Raw genomic sequence first — 16,726 nt, 5'->3', positions numbered from 1 at the left:
TGACTTCAGTCCTGCTAGTAAATGCAGGGGGAGAGTGCCCAATGCACAGCTTAAACTCCCTCTAAGCTGACATGGCTAATGTATATTGCTTCTCTGGAATTGGCTGGAATTTGGGTCAGGAAATTTTAAAGAGGAGCTATGAAGTTATAGCTTGTGATTTTACTTCGGGTCAGAGAACAGAAGCAGCTATTTATTTTCAGATAATCTAAGCTCTGGAAGGATCAACAAACTACAGACTTCTTGTTAAGTTCTATGACAACTATAGGTCTAAACCACATTTACATTTAGTTACAGTCACACAAAAAGGACTTTTAAGTCATGTAATCTAAAATAAACTTTCTTCATTCAGGATACTGAATAGTTACTTTGAATCACAGTATGAGTTTCTTCATTATATATGTGATTATTCATGCCTAACATTTAAAAATAAAAAATTAGTTCATTCAAATTCAAACCTTAACAGTGAAAACCCACTTTACTTTGTCTGCAACTAAACCCAAGAAATTTAAGAAAAATATTACTTTTGGTTTCACTTGATTAAACTGCATGTAAAATATTGTTCTATTTAAACTGTGCACAATTCAAGTCACAGGATAACCCAGATCTTACCTGCATAGCACTCTTGCCCATTTTCACTACCTCAAACAGCATCATGTTTTCCACACCATTCTGTTGGTGATGTCCATTCATCCGATTTGGACCACCAGGTTTCCCTCCTCCGTTTCCACTTTTCCCCTTCTCTGCTGGTCCTTTTTTTCCTTTTTTACAGGTCTGCAATCACACACACGCCAGGTATTAATTGGTTTTATGTAGTATTAAAAAGCCAAACAAATCACTATCCATACCATGACAAATATACACAAGGTCTTTGATTTTCAGCAACCAGATTTTAATCTATATATTAAAAATATAAACTTGAGAATGACAGCAGATCTTGAGTGATACGAAGACCAGCAAGAATTCCACAGGTTCCACTTCCTCCTTCCCTTATTTAAAATCTTCTAGCAAATAAAAATGTGATTAGTGACAGTGTATGACACATAGATTTTTCTCCTTTTTAAATGAGATTTAGACATATTTTCTTGAAAATAGCTAAGGCAATTCCCTTCACACATCACAAAGTCTCCTCTGCAATTCACTAACCTATTTTTCAATTTGAACACACACTGGCAAGTGGGGGTAAGGAAAAGAAGACTGGTGTCTTTGTATTTGATCTCCCAGATCAAGTATGACTTAGAGAAAGAAGAAAAAAAAATATTTTGAACACAAATTAGAAGACCATTTTATAAACCTTAGGACCACCTCTCAATAGCTGGGCCCTCTCCCCGGGTACAGGCACAGGGGGTGGCTGGTGAGGTCACAGCCCAGCACAGCCTGGTCAGGGAAGGAGCCACGTGCAGTGGGTGCAAGGCTGGTGAGAGGCAGGTGGGGAGGAGGGGAGAGAAGGGCTGGGAACTGGGTTTAGACCTCCCCACTCCAGCAGTGCAGCCTCCTGCCTGTGACCTATTTAAAACAACCATTTTAATTGAGTTACTGGTTTCTGTTCACTTTTCAAATTAAAAGAGACAGAATTCATGACACCAACCAGAAGAGACTGTATTACCACCGAATTTATGTATAGGGTGGAACACATGCAGAGGGACTAATCAAATCAAAGCTTCTCTCTTCTCCCCTACCTCCCTTATGCCTTCATAGCACTAAGAAAACATCATGGAAACAGTCAAGATGAAGCATTTCCATGCAAACACAAATATGATTTCTCTTCACAGAACACTTGTCTTTTCAGAAACTATTTCTAGCTCATTCAACTTCAAAGCAAGTATTACACTCTCCATTTCTTAACAGTGGAAATGTTTCAGTATCCCTAAAGACAGAACATACTTTGCCTTTGCCTTGTTTTTGGTTTTTTCCTTCAATATCCTCAAAGTCTGTATCAGAAGAGAAGTGTGTTTCAGACTCCCTGCAAGGATAAAAAGACAAACCATTTAGGCATTTCATCAGAAATGTTCTTAAATATCCTGCATAAGATCACAGTATGCTCTCAGCCCAGTAAGTCAACACCAACAGTGAAACTGCTTTTCTTTTCAAGTCTACTGTTGAGGAACAGAGTAAATCCCCACAGTAACACCCTACCCAGCCTCCTCCAAACAATGCACCAGTGAAGAAAGCCATGAAGTAAGATTAAAAGATGTGAGGGCAGGTAGAAAATAGCAACAGGCTGGGAACCTTGCTCTTGGCACGTGCCAAATGTTACAGCATCTCAAAAAGCAAAGAGCACTATAAATTCTGTACCACAAACACTTAAACCAAATGAGAAGGAGAAAAATCCCAACAGCAAAAAACCTCCACCACTTTCCCACACAATCAAAGCATCTCAACAGATTCCTTCATGCTGTTAGAAACTCAGGAAATAGCTTAGAGGTTTGCATTTATGTTGAAAGGTACAAAATAAAAGTTTAGGTGAAGTTTCTTCAAAAAAAGATAACCTTTAGTCCTGTTTAGACTTATAAGGTAAAAATATACTAAATACACAGTCATTTGCTGAATTTCCTATGCATTAAAACATGCTGCATCAATATACAAATCCTTTAATGCCAACATTGATGAGGGGATGGTGTCTGAAATCAACTGAATTATTAACAGAGAATGTCTGGTTTATCTATTCTCTACTTCTACATTTCCTGTAGAATTTAACTGAAATGATGGTACTGGATCTCAACACATTTCTGTGCACACTTCCTGTTTCAATTAACAGCACAATCAGAGAGATGACCAGGGGGCACAGGAGACTCATTCCTATGGATTTCTTTGTAACATTCTAAAACACTCCAGAAACTTATGGTCTCTCATAAGTTCAAGTGTCTGATAAGAGGTTTCTGCCTTTTAACATGCATCTTGCCATTTCTGGTTTTACTGGCTCTGTACACTCAGACTGGAAAAGCTTCCAACAGGGGGTTAAGGGGAAGACTGAAAGAAAGAAAAAGGTAGAAAAAAAATCTCTTCTTCAAAGACTCCTACATATTTCTAATTTTCACAGGAAAGAACTAAATACAAATTCCCAACATTTCAGTACTCAATGAACTCTACCAGTGGAGTACAAACCCATTATAAACAGTTGTAAAAACACCATTTCATATTAAACCATCTTCCAGTTTATTTCTAATATTTATTTCTCATTGAAAAGAAAAAACACCCAAGTAAATAACCTCACTGACATAAAACTGCATCTTGGCATCTTTTGAGATTTCATAACCAAGTTAATCCATTTCAACAGTCTAGAGAAATATATCCATGTCAATTCCTTTACCATAAAAAGATAAACCTTGGAAATTCAAATGTCTGCTTCTTAAAAAATAATACTAAAACACTTATTTTGATTTCTGCTAAATTAATACTCTAGTAAATAATTAAAACAATGCTTTATCAGTATCTCAATAGAAAAAAAGTCTGGAACCCCGTCCCTCATTGTTTCCTTGTTTCCAAAAGAAAGCAAACAATAATATTAAAAAGAGACAGTACATTTGCCAAAGAAACTATAAATTCTTAAAACACTTACTGAAGGAGAGTAAAATCAGTTGGTATTTCTGGAGCTGCTATCATTTCTTTATCATCTTCTGGAACACCACTGTATTAGAAAGATATTCAAAAAGCAGTCTGAAGTGCAAGCTTACTGTTCTTTCTTCCTTTGTAGTGGGCAACTTCTAGAATAAAATAAAATAAAAAAAAAACAGGGAAAATTATTCCAAATATGAAGAGGTAATAAAGTTGAAAACACAAAAGATGTCGATCACACCATCCTCTGTTTCCAACAAAGCTTGTTCCCATTTACAGATTTTTTGACTCCTCCCATGACCTGCTACAAAGTAACCCCCACAAAGGGTAAAAGCATCACAGTGAAATAAAAATACAGAGACGTCTGTAAAACAAACCAACCCAACAACAACTACTTCCTGAAGAGGATGAGCAAACTGGAATGGTTTCCACTAACACCTTCCAAGTAACAGCTTTACTTTCTAAATCTACACTAGATTTAAGTTTGACCTGTAACACCATGCACAGCAGAGCCCAGACTTCAGAGCACTATGGTATTTCTGGTTGACCAAACCAAAACCACACTGGATGTTTAACTTAAAGTCCAGTGTACATTTAAGTACATTATATGCATCAACTTTGTATCTCCAATCTGCAAACATCCACGTCATTTTTCGTAAAAATAAGCTCATAAAACAAGTTCTTATAAACAGATGTTTCACAACTCCATGCTTTTCAAAGTTGATAAACCAGACTTAACAACAGTTTTAACAATTAAAGCAATTTACCAAGACTTTAAGAATATCAAGGAAGATAATACTACCCACAAGGTATAAAGGAAAACATCAGAAACACCCCTGGTGTTTCAACTAAAGATTGTCAAATACTTGCTTTAAACTTAACAATAATATTGTCACCTATTCACAAATTTTGTGTTTCTATTTGTTCTTTTCCTATTTTTTAAACAGGAAAGAAACTCCCTGGATACTTCAAATGCAATCATCCAGGTTGAATTTTTCCATGATTACCCCAGGCGAACTTTTACAGAGTGAAATTAAGAATGCATGATGTTCAGGTATTTTAAAGATAGAATGCTAAGGAGAAAAACCTTCAGAGGCAGTCTGCTGACTCTACAGCTCGCTGGAGTGATTAGGTATTTGAGGGAATGATTTAATTTTGGCATGCTGAGCACATGTTGCTCAATGTCTGGTGGCTGTGCCTCAGAGCTGCATTTCAACCGTGTGTACACAGAGGCCGGGTGGCTTTCCCTGCAAGTGCTGATTCTGAATGCTAGGGGCCACTGTAGCTTCCAGAATTTAGAGCTGAGACAAACCATAAACCCTGAACTTAGCAGGTTCTCTTTCTTCACATTTCACACAATTACAGAAAAGCAGAGAACCAGAGAGGAAATAAAGAGTGGCAAAAAGAGGGGAGATTCAAGAGAGGCTGATGAATCTCAAGGTAGTCTGTAACTACCAAAGGATGTTCCATCCAAAACATCACTGCTGCAGAAGGGCAGCAACCTCTGCCCTTCCATTCCTCCCTTCCCTAAAACCACATGGGCATATGGTCAGTGCATTCCATTTACACTCCCTGTAACAAACCATCAGGGTGATGTCCCTGTCCAGCCACCGCCTCTGCCATTCGGTATCACCCAACTCAATCCCCACTAAAATGGGGTAAACACACCTCAAGTATTTTTTCCCCAGATTCTCCAGTTAAACTGGTTCAACAGCAGATACCCAGAGCCAAGGCCCAGGAAACACCAGACTGCATAGCCACAAGCAAGGGAGGGAAGGGTAGAACTCCCTTCTTTGGTGGCAAGGAGCTATATTGTAACATCCAAGCTGTCTGTGAAACTATACACTCAGTAACATATCAACATGCTCTACACTTTGGGGTTTTAAATATACTTTTAATATATATTTTTTTTTTAATATTTACTTTGATTCCAGTCAGCAATTCAAACTTGGAAAAAGGCACACTTTATGCCTTGGTCACCAGGCTGGCACCTGCTCAGGCGTACGGGGGGAAGGACAAAACAGGAAAATGAAAAAGAAAGGGATACAGCCACACAACCACACCATCCTTTCTGAACCATGCTTGTGATTCAGTCCCAGTGCAAAGCAAGGATGCAACTTCAAAAACCACACTGCCCAATTTCAAGTTCAACCTATCAACATGCTGTTGTTCGATTTTTTTCTGGTTTACATTTTTCAATGCTGAGAAGCAAGACATCTCCCAAAGTGACAATCAGGATGCGTACATGCAAATTGGCTCCCTTTAGGAAAGCCAAGCCTACTATTCTACCAAATATTGCAAAAAGCTCAATATTGCTACAATCACAGAAAGACTTCAAAGAAAAAAAAAATGAAACAAAACTATGAAAAGGAATGGGTACATGATTAAAGTACATATTCTTCGAACAAGCCAAATAAATCACTTCACAAAACAAGCTGGCTGTCCTTTACACCAAATCGAACTTCTTGTAAGAACTGTTCTCCTTAGTACAGACCACAAAACATGGGAGAAAACATGGCAGTTTGGTCAGAATCACCTCATGGAACAGAAAAGAAATGCAAAATTCTTGCTAGATGCTGAAGTGTTAAACTACTGAGATTCACATTTCAAGAACTCTTTTTCTTGAAGCAAGAAGAAACTTGGCCCTCGTGAGTGCAACCATATACTGGTACTGTGGCAAACAGCTACAGATGAACACCTGAACAGTGGATGAGGTAAGAGTGAAAGGGATCTCCAGCGTCCAGCTCAAGCTCCAGTAACGACTGAAAAAGAAACCCCATCGCATTTGTCCTAGAAAGGGATGGTTTTACAAGATTCACACACATGCACAATGAGACGTGGATTTTCAGTGCTCAACCAGCAGTGCCCTCTGGAGCAGCAGCCACGAGAAGCTGCCAAGGAAGAACACATTTGCTCTGTTCCTATCAGCAAAGTTTCCCTCAGTACTTCCTGCCATCCAGAAATAACTCTGGGATTTTTTTCAGCCACAGTGTTTGTCCCTATACTTCATAACACCTTCTTCTTTTCCATTAATATTTCCAATTACTTTTTGAGTTCAATATTCAGCAGGGATCATCTTCCACACAAGAACTCCCCCAGCCAAACTCCATGCTATGAAGAGTCCTGTTCTTTGCCTTGAATTTATCACTTTCCAGTTTTATTTCACGGCCTCTTGGTACGAGAAAAGAGAGACATTGGTCATCCTCCATTATCCTTTATCTCAGTATCATCCATTCAGTTATTCCAGCCTTCTGGAAATCCAAGATTACTGCCAGCCATGTCTTCCCCAGGCACACACTGGATGACTCATTCAAAGCACCTGGTTCAGGAAGTCAGTAAGAAAGGAAAACGGCCCATGCAACCATCCTATCAGAACTCGTAAAATATATCAAGTTCATCACAGTGAAGTCTGAAAAAAATGCAATTCCTGCAGATGCCGTTCCATACAGTGGAAGTCTGTGTTAGCCATTAAATACGCTCTAATAAGCAGATTACTTTAAGAAGTTAAATCTAAACCGAAGTGCATCACAGAAATCAGCTCTTGAGGTTCTTTTCTTTTTTGGCATGTTCACAGAATTCCAACTTTAATATTCCCAAGAAGATACTCTCAAGCCTGTGAAAACTTTCTGAAGTCACTCAACTTTGTGAAATCATAATTAAATTATTAACTATAAAAAGAAAATGTATCCTGCTGAAGGATCACAAGGTGGAGCTCTAGCCTAAAGCTAACTGAAGAAACTCAAAAAGACAGGTCATCCAGAGGTTGACCTAGTTATTTCTCTGCAATAAACTTTATAACATATTGCTAAAACTGCAATAATACTGTAGCATATTCCCTTTAGGTTTATATTCAGATTACATTAGGACACCAGAGGATTCCTGCATCTTTTCTGAAATAAAGGCATATATATGCTCGATTCCAATTACTCTTCCAAAGATGGAAATACACACCCAGCTGCTGTAGCATGACTAGGCTCAGTATTTAGCTTTCAAAAGCAAGCAGAACAATTATAATAGCAGAAATAGTGTACCCCTTTATTACACCCTGCTATTTAAAACTGCTAACAAAACACTAATGAACTCAAAAAAACAACTGGAAAAACAGGAGTAGTCCAGGAACACTAATCATACATAATGCTTCCAACTATAAATGTAGGAGAGGTCTCTATTTAAAGTAATTTGACTGTTAAAAGCAAGAGCGAAGCAAGACACAATATCAAGACCTTAAATGTGTCTTCACTGAAAAAAGATTTACATCTTAAAGGTTATTAATCCCTACTACATGAATAATTAATTTAGGTATGGTTGTGATTAACTGAAACACACTGGCCAAATGTTGAGTCTGCCAAAAGCTGACAGAATTCCCCAGCACAATTCACACAGTAACACATGTGCTGTGCTCAGCAGTTGCTGAGGGCTACCTGTCCTCTCCCAGTTCCTGTTACCCACACACAGGGTAAACATACCTTCATGGAATTCAATCAGCAGCCTTTTTCTACAAGAATATACCTAAATACATATACACACACACGAAACATAAAGCATCCCAAGATCAGTCCCAGATGTCTGTGTTTCATCCACTTGAGCAAATGCAGTAACTCCAGTGTTATTTAACAAGCTCACAGTGAGGTTTCATGTAGGTGGGGTTTGATTTGGGGGCGTTCCCTACACGGGTACTTTTTTTTTGGTTGTTGCTGTTGCTTGGCATCTGTTATCTGTCAGTTTTATAAAAGACAAATCAGTAAAGCAGTTACCATTTTTTTGGGAAGGCAGAGATGCAAAGCTAAAAAGAATGGCTACATGGGCAGGACAAAGATTTTGGTAATGCAGGACTGGCTGTTCAGAGATGTATTGATTTTTTTCCCTGTAACTCAGTTAATCACCTCTAAAATCAAGGATGTCACTTATTTAGAACTTCTAAAACTATGATGCTGAAGTACGTGGCTAAAAGTTCACCTCTGAATTATTTATCTATCCATGAATGAGAGATGCTGATGCTTCAGGACCAATTATGCAGCAGCAACAGTTAAAATGCAAGTCAAATAAAATTTAAAAAAAGGATCTGAAATATGTCCAATATTCTCACTTAACTATTTAAGAATAAAATGCTACTATGAGCTACATCATGCCCCTCACTTCTTTTCTGAGAGACTAGAATACTTGTTTGATAAAATAAGGTTTGGTTGTCTGGGTTTTTTTCCCAAAACAAGTCTGCTTCTTCACTTGCCTTTTGCATCCATCTTTATAAATGGATTTTTAAGCGAGATTTTGAGCAACTGCATGACATGCAAGTTTCCCTACAGGCCTGAAAGAGTGTGTTATTTCCACTAATATTACACAACCTGATATTTCAGCTGCTAACCAGCTTTAAAGCAATTCTGCAATTTGAGTAAAATACAGAAACCATACTTCAAGCAGAAATCTGATGTAACTGTACTTTAACATGAGTTATTTATAACCATATCAGCAGTTCTGATCACATTAAGATAGTGTAATCAAGACTAAACTGAACAATAATGCAATTAATACCTTCAGGTGTGATTATTTTTGTACTGTTTGCTTAACAAATTAGACTTGTAATTCCTTTACAGAAAGTCCTGAACGAGACACCATCAATCTGCATTCTTCCCTGCCTACCAACACAGACATGGTTGATACACACAATAACAGCCCATGGTGCCAAAGTCACTGAACAGTTAACATGCCAACAAAGAACCTACATGACCAAATTCACACAGCTCTTAATATTTTCAGTCTTTTTCTTCACTTTTTTTTCCTTTAAATTTCCAGCTCCTATACCACCATCTCTCCATCTTTCAAAAAAATAAAAAAGCCATGTTATGGTGGTTGTTGATTTTATGCCATCACTACCAATTTTTTCCCTTGGTTGCTCTTTATTCATTTTTTATAATATTTGTTCTTTAGTTCCTGCAACAAGTCTGCTGAATAAGTGGGAAAGAACCATCTCAAAACATGCTTTTCCAACACTGTGGGCTGTTACTGAAGGCATCAGTCCTCCTTCCCACTCCCCAAACACACAGGGAAGTTCCTGCTCCTTCCAGCACTCAAACGACCCAGCAGCAAGCAAATGATAAAAACAAAAGCATCTCCTACCCTTATGGCTCTCCACTGAGCAGCCAGCTGAGTCAACTCCACAAGTGGCTGGATGTGGGATCGGGGGCAGTCGGACTCGGACTCTACCCCTTCACGGTAAAGCCAGTGAGGAGCTCTGCCAAGGTCAGGCACTGCCAGCAGTGGCAGAGCTCTGCTGCCACACAGCACCACACACACCCAGGACAAGGCCCCAACTGGAGTCCTCGCCTGGCTCCTGCTGCTATCCCTACCCTTCCCTTGAGAGGAGCCAGTGCCAGGAGCCTGCTGTTCTGTGGGGCTAAGCAGGCAGTAAGACCCCAATGCCCCCCCTGCTCCCCCTGCCACCTGTGGAGGGCAGAGGTGGCCCTGCAGACCAGCCCCTTGCCTGGGACCTGCAGTGCAGAGACTGAACGTCCTGCCTCTAAATTCATCGACATCCGCCCAGTCTTAGCTGCCTCCTCAAAGCACTCTCCCTGCTCCTTTTTCACATCATTTGCTACATTTTCATTATGCAGCAGACAGCCCCTGTGCCAATGTCACCGCTCCCTCCTCTCCAGCCTGGAGCCCCAAGCCCGGCTGACAGGTTTAAAACACATGAAACAAGTGTTATGAAATACTTAAAGATTATTAAACTGTAATTAAACTGTACAATAAATGCAACTATTACTCTTATTAAAGGGGAAAATGCCTGTATTACTCTCTAATGATCCTGCCCAACAGTATTCCTGAGCTTTGTTAAAATGCACCTGAAATTCCCACACATCTTTAAAGTGGTTCGGTTTTAGATGTCTTAAAAAGCGCAAAGGTAAGATAACAAAAGTAGAAGTTACACCTCATTGTGTCTGTCACATCGTTCTCTGCCAAAGCAGAAATTGCTTCCAGATGTTGTAGTCTGACTGTGTGGAAAATGAGGCTCTTAGGAAGAATATAAGCCAAGTCAGATGACAACCAAGACTTTAAAAAAATAAATAAATGGGGCAAAAAGGTGGGTGGAAAAGCCACATAGCCACTTCTGCCTATTTAAACAAGTCAAAAAAGGAGTAGTACTACGTTTATGATACAAGGTAAGCACACCTTGCAGTCGCCTAAATGCCCTAAATTTCCAACTGCAGAAGAAATCAATATGCCCCTTCACATACTGATTAAAAAAAATAAAAAGACATCTCAAAATCTTGGCTCTTGAACAGCTAGCAATGCAGACATCCACACTGTCCACAGCAAGCAGGTAACCTGCTACACAGTAAATCCTCCAGCAGAATTAGCATTGTTCAAATGCACAGCCAACAGTGATGAATTACTCCAGCACACACCGCAGAGTTTTCCAACTGACATGGCATCCCCCATCCAGCAAGTCCTATTTTTTTCTTCTTCCACTGATCCACATGAGCCTGCAAGTTGCCTCACTTTAGAGGAGCCTCACAGTTTCCCCTCCTACCACATGGATTTTCTCCTTGGGAAAGTCCAGGTCAGTAGGGATTTGTGCACAAAACTTTGGGCATTTTTAAGATCAACTGCGTTTGATTATAAATTGTGGAGGAGGGACTACACAGAACATACTGCAATAACTTCAGCTGCTGCTCTAAGATACTGTCAGTATTAGGTGGCTGAAATAAGGGAAAATCCCTCACAATAAAACTACCGAAGAGTGGCAAGTGAAATGTCTCAAGCATGTCTCCCAGTCAGGTTGTACCAGCCCAGCTCAGTGCACTTTGGATAGTCCTTGGAAGAGACCCCTGTACTCCCCTGCACGGTGATCCCAGGCCTTCCAACATCAGAGAGTAAAAACAGAGCAGCTCAGTTCTCTGTTTTGTCTGCTGACATTCCCTATTTTATTAACTTAAGCTTCACACTACATAAAAATGGTTCAACTGGTTCCAGACAATAACCAAAAGAGCCTAAATCCACCACAGCAACAAACAGAAAAGAACATGACTGTGTTAAGTCTTACCAACCTCCAAATAATTAAAAAAAAAAAAAAAAAAGGGGGGGGTGGTGATTTTGATAAGAATGCTTCATTCAATTCCATCCTGCTTTCTCCTGCCATCCAGCCCATTTTTCTTCTAACAGGCCTGCACTACAGCAAGGGCATCACTGCCCGGGATTGCCCTGGGCCACCTGCAGGAGTGCAGCCGCTCTGCACCCATCCCAGGGTGCTCCCACCCCTCCCAGCAGGATCACGGCAGGATCACGGCTGCACTGCCAGCCCACCAGCAGCACTGTGACCTCTCAGTCACAGCGAGGGCCAAAGATGCCATTATCGTAGTGTAAATAGTCAAGACAATCATCCCTCCTTCCCAGGCCCAGGTGAAATCTAAGCCATCAAAAAGGAAAAGGAGTATTTAAGAAAAGAGGAATAAATGCTGTGCTGCATCTAAACCAAGCAGTATGACAGCTGAGACCTAAGCCTTTCATAAGTGGATTATAGCTCTTTCAACAATCAATCTAAATAATCATCCTTACAAAATAAAATTCAAGCAAACTACTCATGTATGCAAAAGTTGGCTTCGCTTCTAAAACAGAATAAAGATAAAAACCTTGTTATCTTTCATTAAAAAGTTATCTCTGCAATTCTGCCAACCTCAGAACATCTGTGCTCCATACATCCTCAGTCACAGCTTAAACATTTTTAATACCCAACATTTTGTTCTTGTTCTCCCTCATAACATTTGGGCTAAAATCCCAATTGGTTTGTTCAGAGATTTGCAGCGCTGAATACTAATTTTGTATGAACCAGCAGTTGTGATGTGCATGGATGGCTTTCCCACACACAATTCAGAGAACTGAATATATCCACAATGAAGAATGCTAATAACCCATTAATGAATTCATTACTGGGTGAAAAAAAATACATATTATCATCACCAAGTCTAAAAATGACCCTCTCCTTTTTCTTTATTCATCCTAAAACAGCATCCTCTTAAAATAGTTTTGTGGGAGAGATGACTGGTGCTGAAGCCTTGTGTATGGAGAGACCTACAGTTAACTACTGACATTCATTAAACATGCAGAGGAAAGCAGCCTGGCCATTTGCATATGTCCTAAGAACATTGCAAAGGATACTGGCATTATTCAAATCAATAAATTTTTTCAACTCTGTTATTGCTTACTTGTGGCAGGTAATAAATTATGCCAGCTGGGAGAGCTGCAACAAACCAGGCCTGTTTTATGAAAGCTAACACGAAGAAAAGTATAAAACCGAGGTTTTTCGGAGATCAATCTCATTCTGCTAAGTAAGCTGACAAATACTGAGCAAGTCTTGATGTGTGTAAAATATTCTGAAGCGAAGGTTAGTGAGTCTTGTCCTTTTGAAGTTATCCTCCTTTGTGAGTGCCTCAAATACTGTGCTTCAGGCACCACAGGGACACAGGAGCATCCACTCCACACAGATCTCAAATGCACAAGTACAGCTTGATAAATAAACCAAAATTAAACCCTAACCTTCTTCATTTAATCTAAAAGGAAATAAAATATTATCAAAAAACCTGTACCCATACATGTTTGCTCTTGAGTAAATTCATCATGTAAATAAATCTAGTAGCTCCTTCCTCTTTCAAAAGGCAGTTACAGCCTATAGCTAAATTTAAATTCTGTTGAAAATTTACCGGTAACATTATGCAAGTATCACAATTTGTAGTAAATATTTTATTTGAGCAAAGTTCAATACACTGAAAATATTAAAACTACAACTACCAAACTTACAAGCTCAGCAACACAGTAGAAGCTGTTGAGATAAGGTAGTTACTTTCAGCCTCTTTTTCCTGTATTCTCTTTTAAAAAGGGAAAAAAAAAAAAAAAAAAGCAAGCAGTAGTGCCAGATGTCTCTTAAACAAGCTACATGTGGTATGATTTCTCCCCCTTCCCCCACTCCAAGAGAGGCATTCTGGAATGGGGGGTACCCTACAGCCCAGGGAGCTGAATTCCCAACTGCCCCATGCTTGTGGAACTCACAGCATTTTTCCAGCACTAGGAGGTACCAACCACTTGCCCATCCCCTCACCTCCAGCACGTGGAACAAGTCTCGAATGCTAAATATTGTGTTTGTTTTTTTCCTTTTCCTTCCTTCCAGCTGAGACAAAAATGCCATCTTGGGCATAAGGTAAGTAATCAAGCTCTTGATTTTACCCTCAAACAAAAAAAACCACCATTTTTTAGCCATCAGAGCTTATTCCCTCCTTTAACAGAAGGAATACCAAAAACCACACTTTTTTCTGCTAATAGTTGGCAAATAGGTACCAAATGTAAAACAACATCACACTGCTGTTGACTGTAGTGTTGACTGTAGTTACAGCAGCTACATTTTAATTCATACAGTAGTTTAACACTTATGATTTTGTGTATCAAACTCAGATACATTTACTGCTGGACAGCCATTTTCTGGCATTCTTGAGAGGATTCTACCCAGGGCAGGAACTTAACTTGATTGAGTATTACCATTCCACTGGAGAAGGGGAAAACAAAAAGAAAAAAAGGAAGAAAAAAACAACCCCTAAAAAGAAAAACAAACAAAAAAACCCAAAAACTCTCCCCACCCTCCCCCCCCAAAAAAAACAAAGCACCCCCATACCCCCAGCAAGAGAACAAGCTTTAATATTTCATATGCTCTTACAGTCAGATCTATTCATGGCACTCATCTCCAGTGAAAATTAAAGCTAATATTCTGCACTTACAAACAGGGAGCATTGAAGAGCTGACAAACTCCATTCTGCTGACTTTTGTGGCATGGGTGGTAACCCCTGACAGAGGGATGGAAAAGTCGACTGCCATGACGGAAATCACCAGAGGACAATTAACAAAGCCCACAGTTGTCCAACAATTGCATGGAAAAATGCTATAGTCACTACAGTTTCGGCTGCTAATTTATTATCAGAACTGTATCATCTTCTTGTGGTTTTCAGTCCATATCATACTTGATCATATTTGCCTTATCAGTCTGAAATTACCTCTAATTATTAAAACAAGAATTGCTAGAATGCAAGTGCTGTACCTGTCACTACATGTCCCCCAACCACTGCTGTGGGTTTGTAATTAACTGCATCCCCACTCTTAGCACAGCTTTCTCTTCCTCTGTTCTGTACCAACTACTTATCCCTCCACCTTCCCAACCCTCCAATCAGAAATGGGTAACTCAGCAGTTGAGAACACAACATAAATGTAGAGAGTTTTTTCAGTCCTACTTTAGTTTCTCTGACGTTTCTCAGTAAATAATAATTCCAAGTATTTTGAGGGGTTGGACAGAAGAGGGATCATTTAAAACAGGCAATCCCTCTTTCAGATTGCTTTGATCCTTTTACTTCATTTTATGTTGTGCAATGATGCACTGAAATAAGTCAATACTCTTCCTCTAAACACATTTAATTTTCTAAAATAGGTATTCAATCTTGTTGACTCCCCCATATTAGGTTATTCAGTTCTCCCAGATATTCACTCAAGAGCAATGTTTCTTTGACTTAATTAGTCAGCCATCAATTACATAATTATTTATTACTCCTGTGTTGAACTCTGCAGACTCTACTCCTCTGCCTAACAGATTTTGTTCTCAAATTACTTTTACCAATAGTTTGTAATGACCACTCAGGATTCTAACATCAAATCATAACACCTAGTGACAAATAAAAACTTTTCAACCTGGTATGATACTGCAAAATCATTTACTGCTTACAGCAAGTTCATAGCTCCTGAAACCACCATTTATTTTTTTAAAAATTCAATTACATGCAGTTTGTAATCACAGGGTTGGCTACACATTATAGGAAAAGGGAAGAGGTTTAAAATTCGGTAACTGGATTAGGATTCATGCATGTTTAAGATACCTTTATACAAAAAATAACCCAGTATGTCTAAGTATCATCAAGTAGCAAATTTTTTCAAGTCCTCATTTTAATGCCCCAGGCACCAATTTCATAAAAACATCGGATGAACAACAAGTTACATTACAGTAATCTCTACATTGCTAATGCAAACTGCCAACTTTGTGTTTTTACTCAAAAAGTCAGTTAGTGTTTAGAATTGCTCTGGTAATAAATCAGCAGTGTAGAACTCTCATGCTGTTGTACCACTAATCAGGATTATAAGTGTAATACCTTGAGTTGTTTCAACTCAAATGGAATTCCTATACAGCCATGCCACTGGAAGTTAACATCACAAAACAGCTACACGTGATGTTTAGTTACAATAACAAAATGCTTCAACTGAAATATATTTACCATCTTTCCTTTAGTTTGCCCACATATAACTAAGTGTAATTACTTTTAATGTTTCAGAGTACAGTTTAATTGCTCACCTAATATACTAAAAAAACTCCCTGTTTTGGTCATGATCCATTACACAAGTGTCAAAACATCAGTTACTACTCAATCAATTGATCTGAAGTAGTAATGATACCAATCCTACTGAAACAACTTCGCACTCTCAGATGCCAACAATCAAAGGGGTTACATCTTTACAAGATTTTTTTTTTCTTCCTATTTCAGCACCATTGACTGTTGCTTTCACTATTAAGGAGAGTTTATGTATTAATGAAATACTCTATTTTGACTAAGTCTCCTATGCCCCACCATACAGGTGCCAAGGCCATTGATACATTTACCTGATCCTCTGCCACTTCACAACACTCAAAAGATGAGACCAATATTCCATTCAGAGGATGCTATTTTGGCATCAGGCTGCCTCGGTCTTGAAACAATATAAAACAATTTTCAGCACAAGTTAGGGAAAGGGTAATAACATTCAATCTAATTGTTAGACAAGAACATTTTTATCCGAGTGTAAATCAGGTCTGGCGGTTGTTCAGCTTGACCTCCACTTGCTATAATCTTGCCCTAGGGTATGAAAATCCTAGATCATTAAATGCTACAAATTTAGTCTTGCAAGCAACCTAAAATGAACCTGCAATCAGAGCCACAGTTTTCAACTGCTGTTAAGAGTTGGAGACAATAGTGATAACAGATATTATAATGGTAAACTGGGATTTTTGTTCAGATGGGTTTGGGGTTTTTTGTGTATTTTTAAGAAAAACAACTACTATATCCTTAGCATGTGATTTTTTTATTTTAGGGTGTTTTTGAGATTAAGGGAAAGTAAC

The 16,726-nt window shown here is 38.9% G+C and overlaps 1 protein-coding gene across 4 annotated transcripts in view; it reads right to left on the bottom strand.

Annotated features, from left to right (window-relative positions):
• Positions 1-16,726, bottom strand: part of STAG2 (stromal antigen 2) — a 69,906-nt gene that overhangs the window by 31,680 nt on the left and 21,500 nt on the right. For all 4 annotated transcript variants that reach the window (XM_050310280.1, XM_050310283.1, XM_050310282.1 and 1 more), the window contains exons 2-4: positions 3,557-3,701; positions 1,882-1,960; positions 610-771 (exon numbers count right to left, since the gene is read on the bottom strand). In XM_050310280.1, coding sequence (XP_050166237.1) covers positions 610-771; positions 1,882-1,960; positions 3,557-3,600 — 285 coding nt within the window. In that variant the 5' untranslated portion in view covers positions 3,601-3,701. The remainder of the gene's footprint in view (positions 1-609; positions 772-1,881; positions 1,961-3,556; positions 3,702-16,726) is intronic.

Source organism: Myiozetetes cayanensis, unplaced genomic scaffold, assembly GCF_022539395.1.
Source record: "Myiozetetes cayanensis isolate MyiCay16 unplaced genomic scaffold, myiCay2020 scf15, whole genome shotgun sequence".
Taxonomy (NCBI): domain Eukaryota; kingdom Metazoa; phylum Chordata; class Aves; order Passeriformes; family Tyrannidae; genus Myiozetetes; species Myiozetetes cayanensis.
Note: the sequence above shows the minus strand (reverse complement) of the source record. Positions and strands in the feature narration are given on the sequence as shown.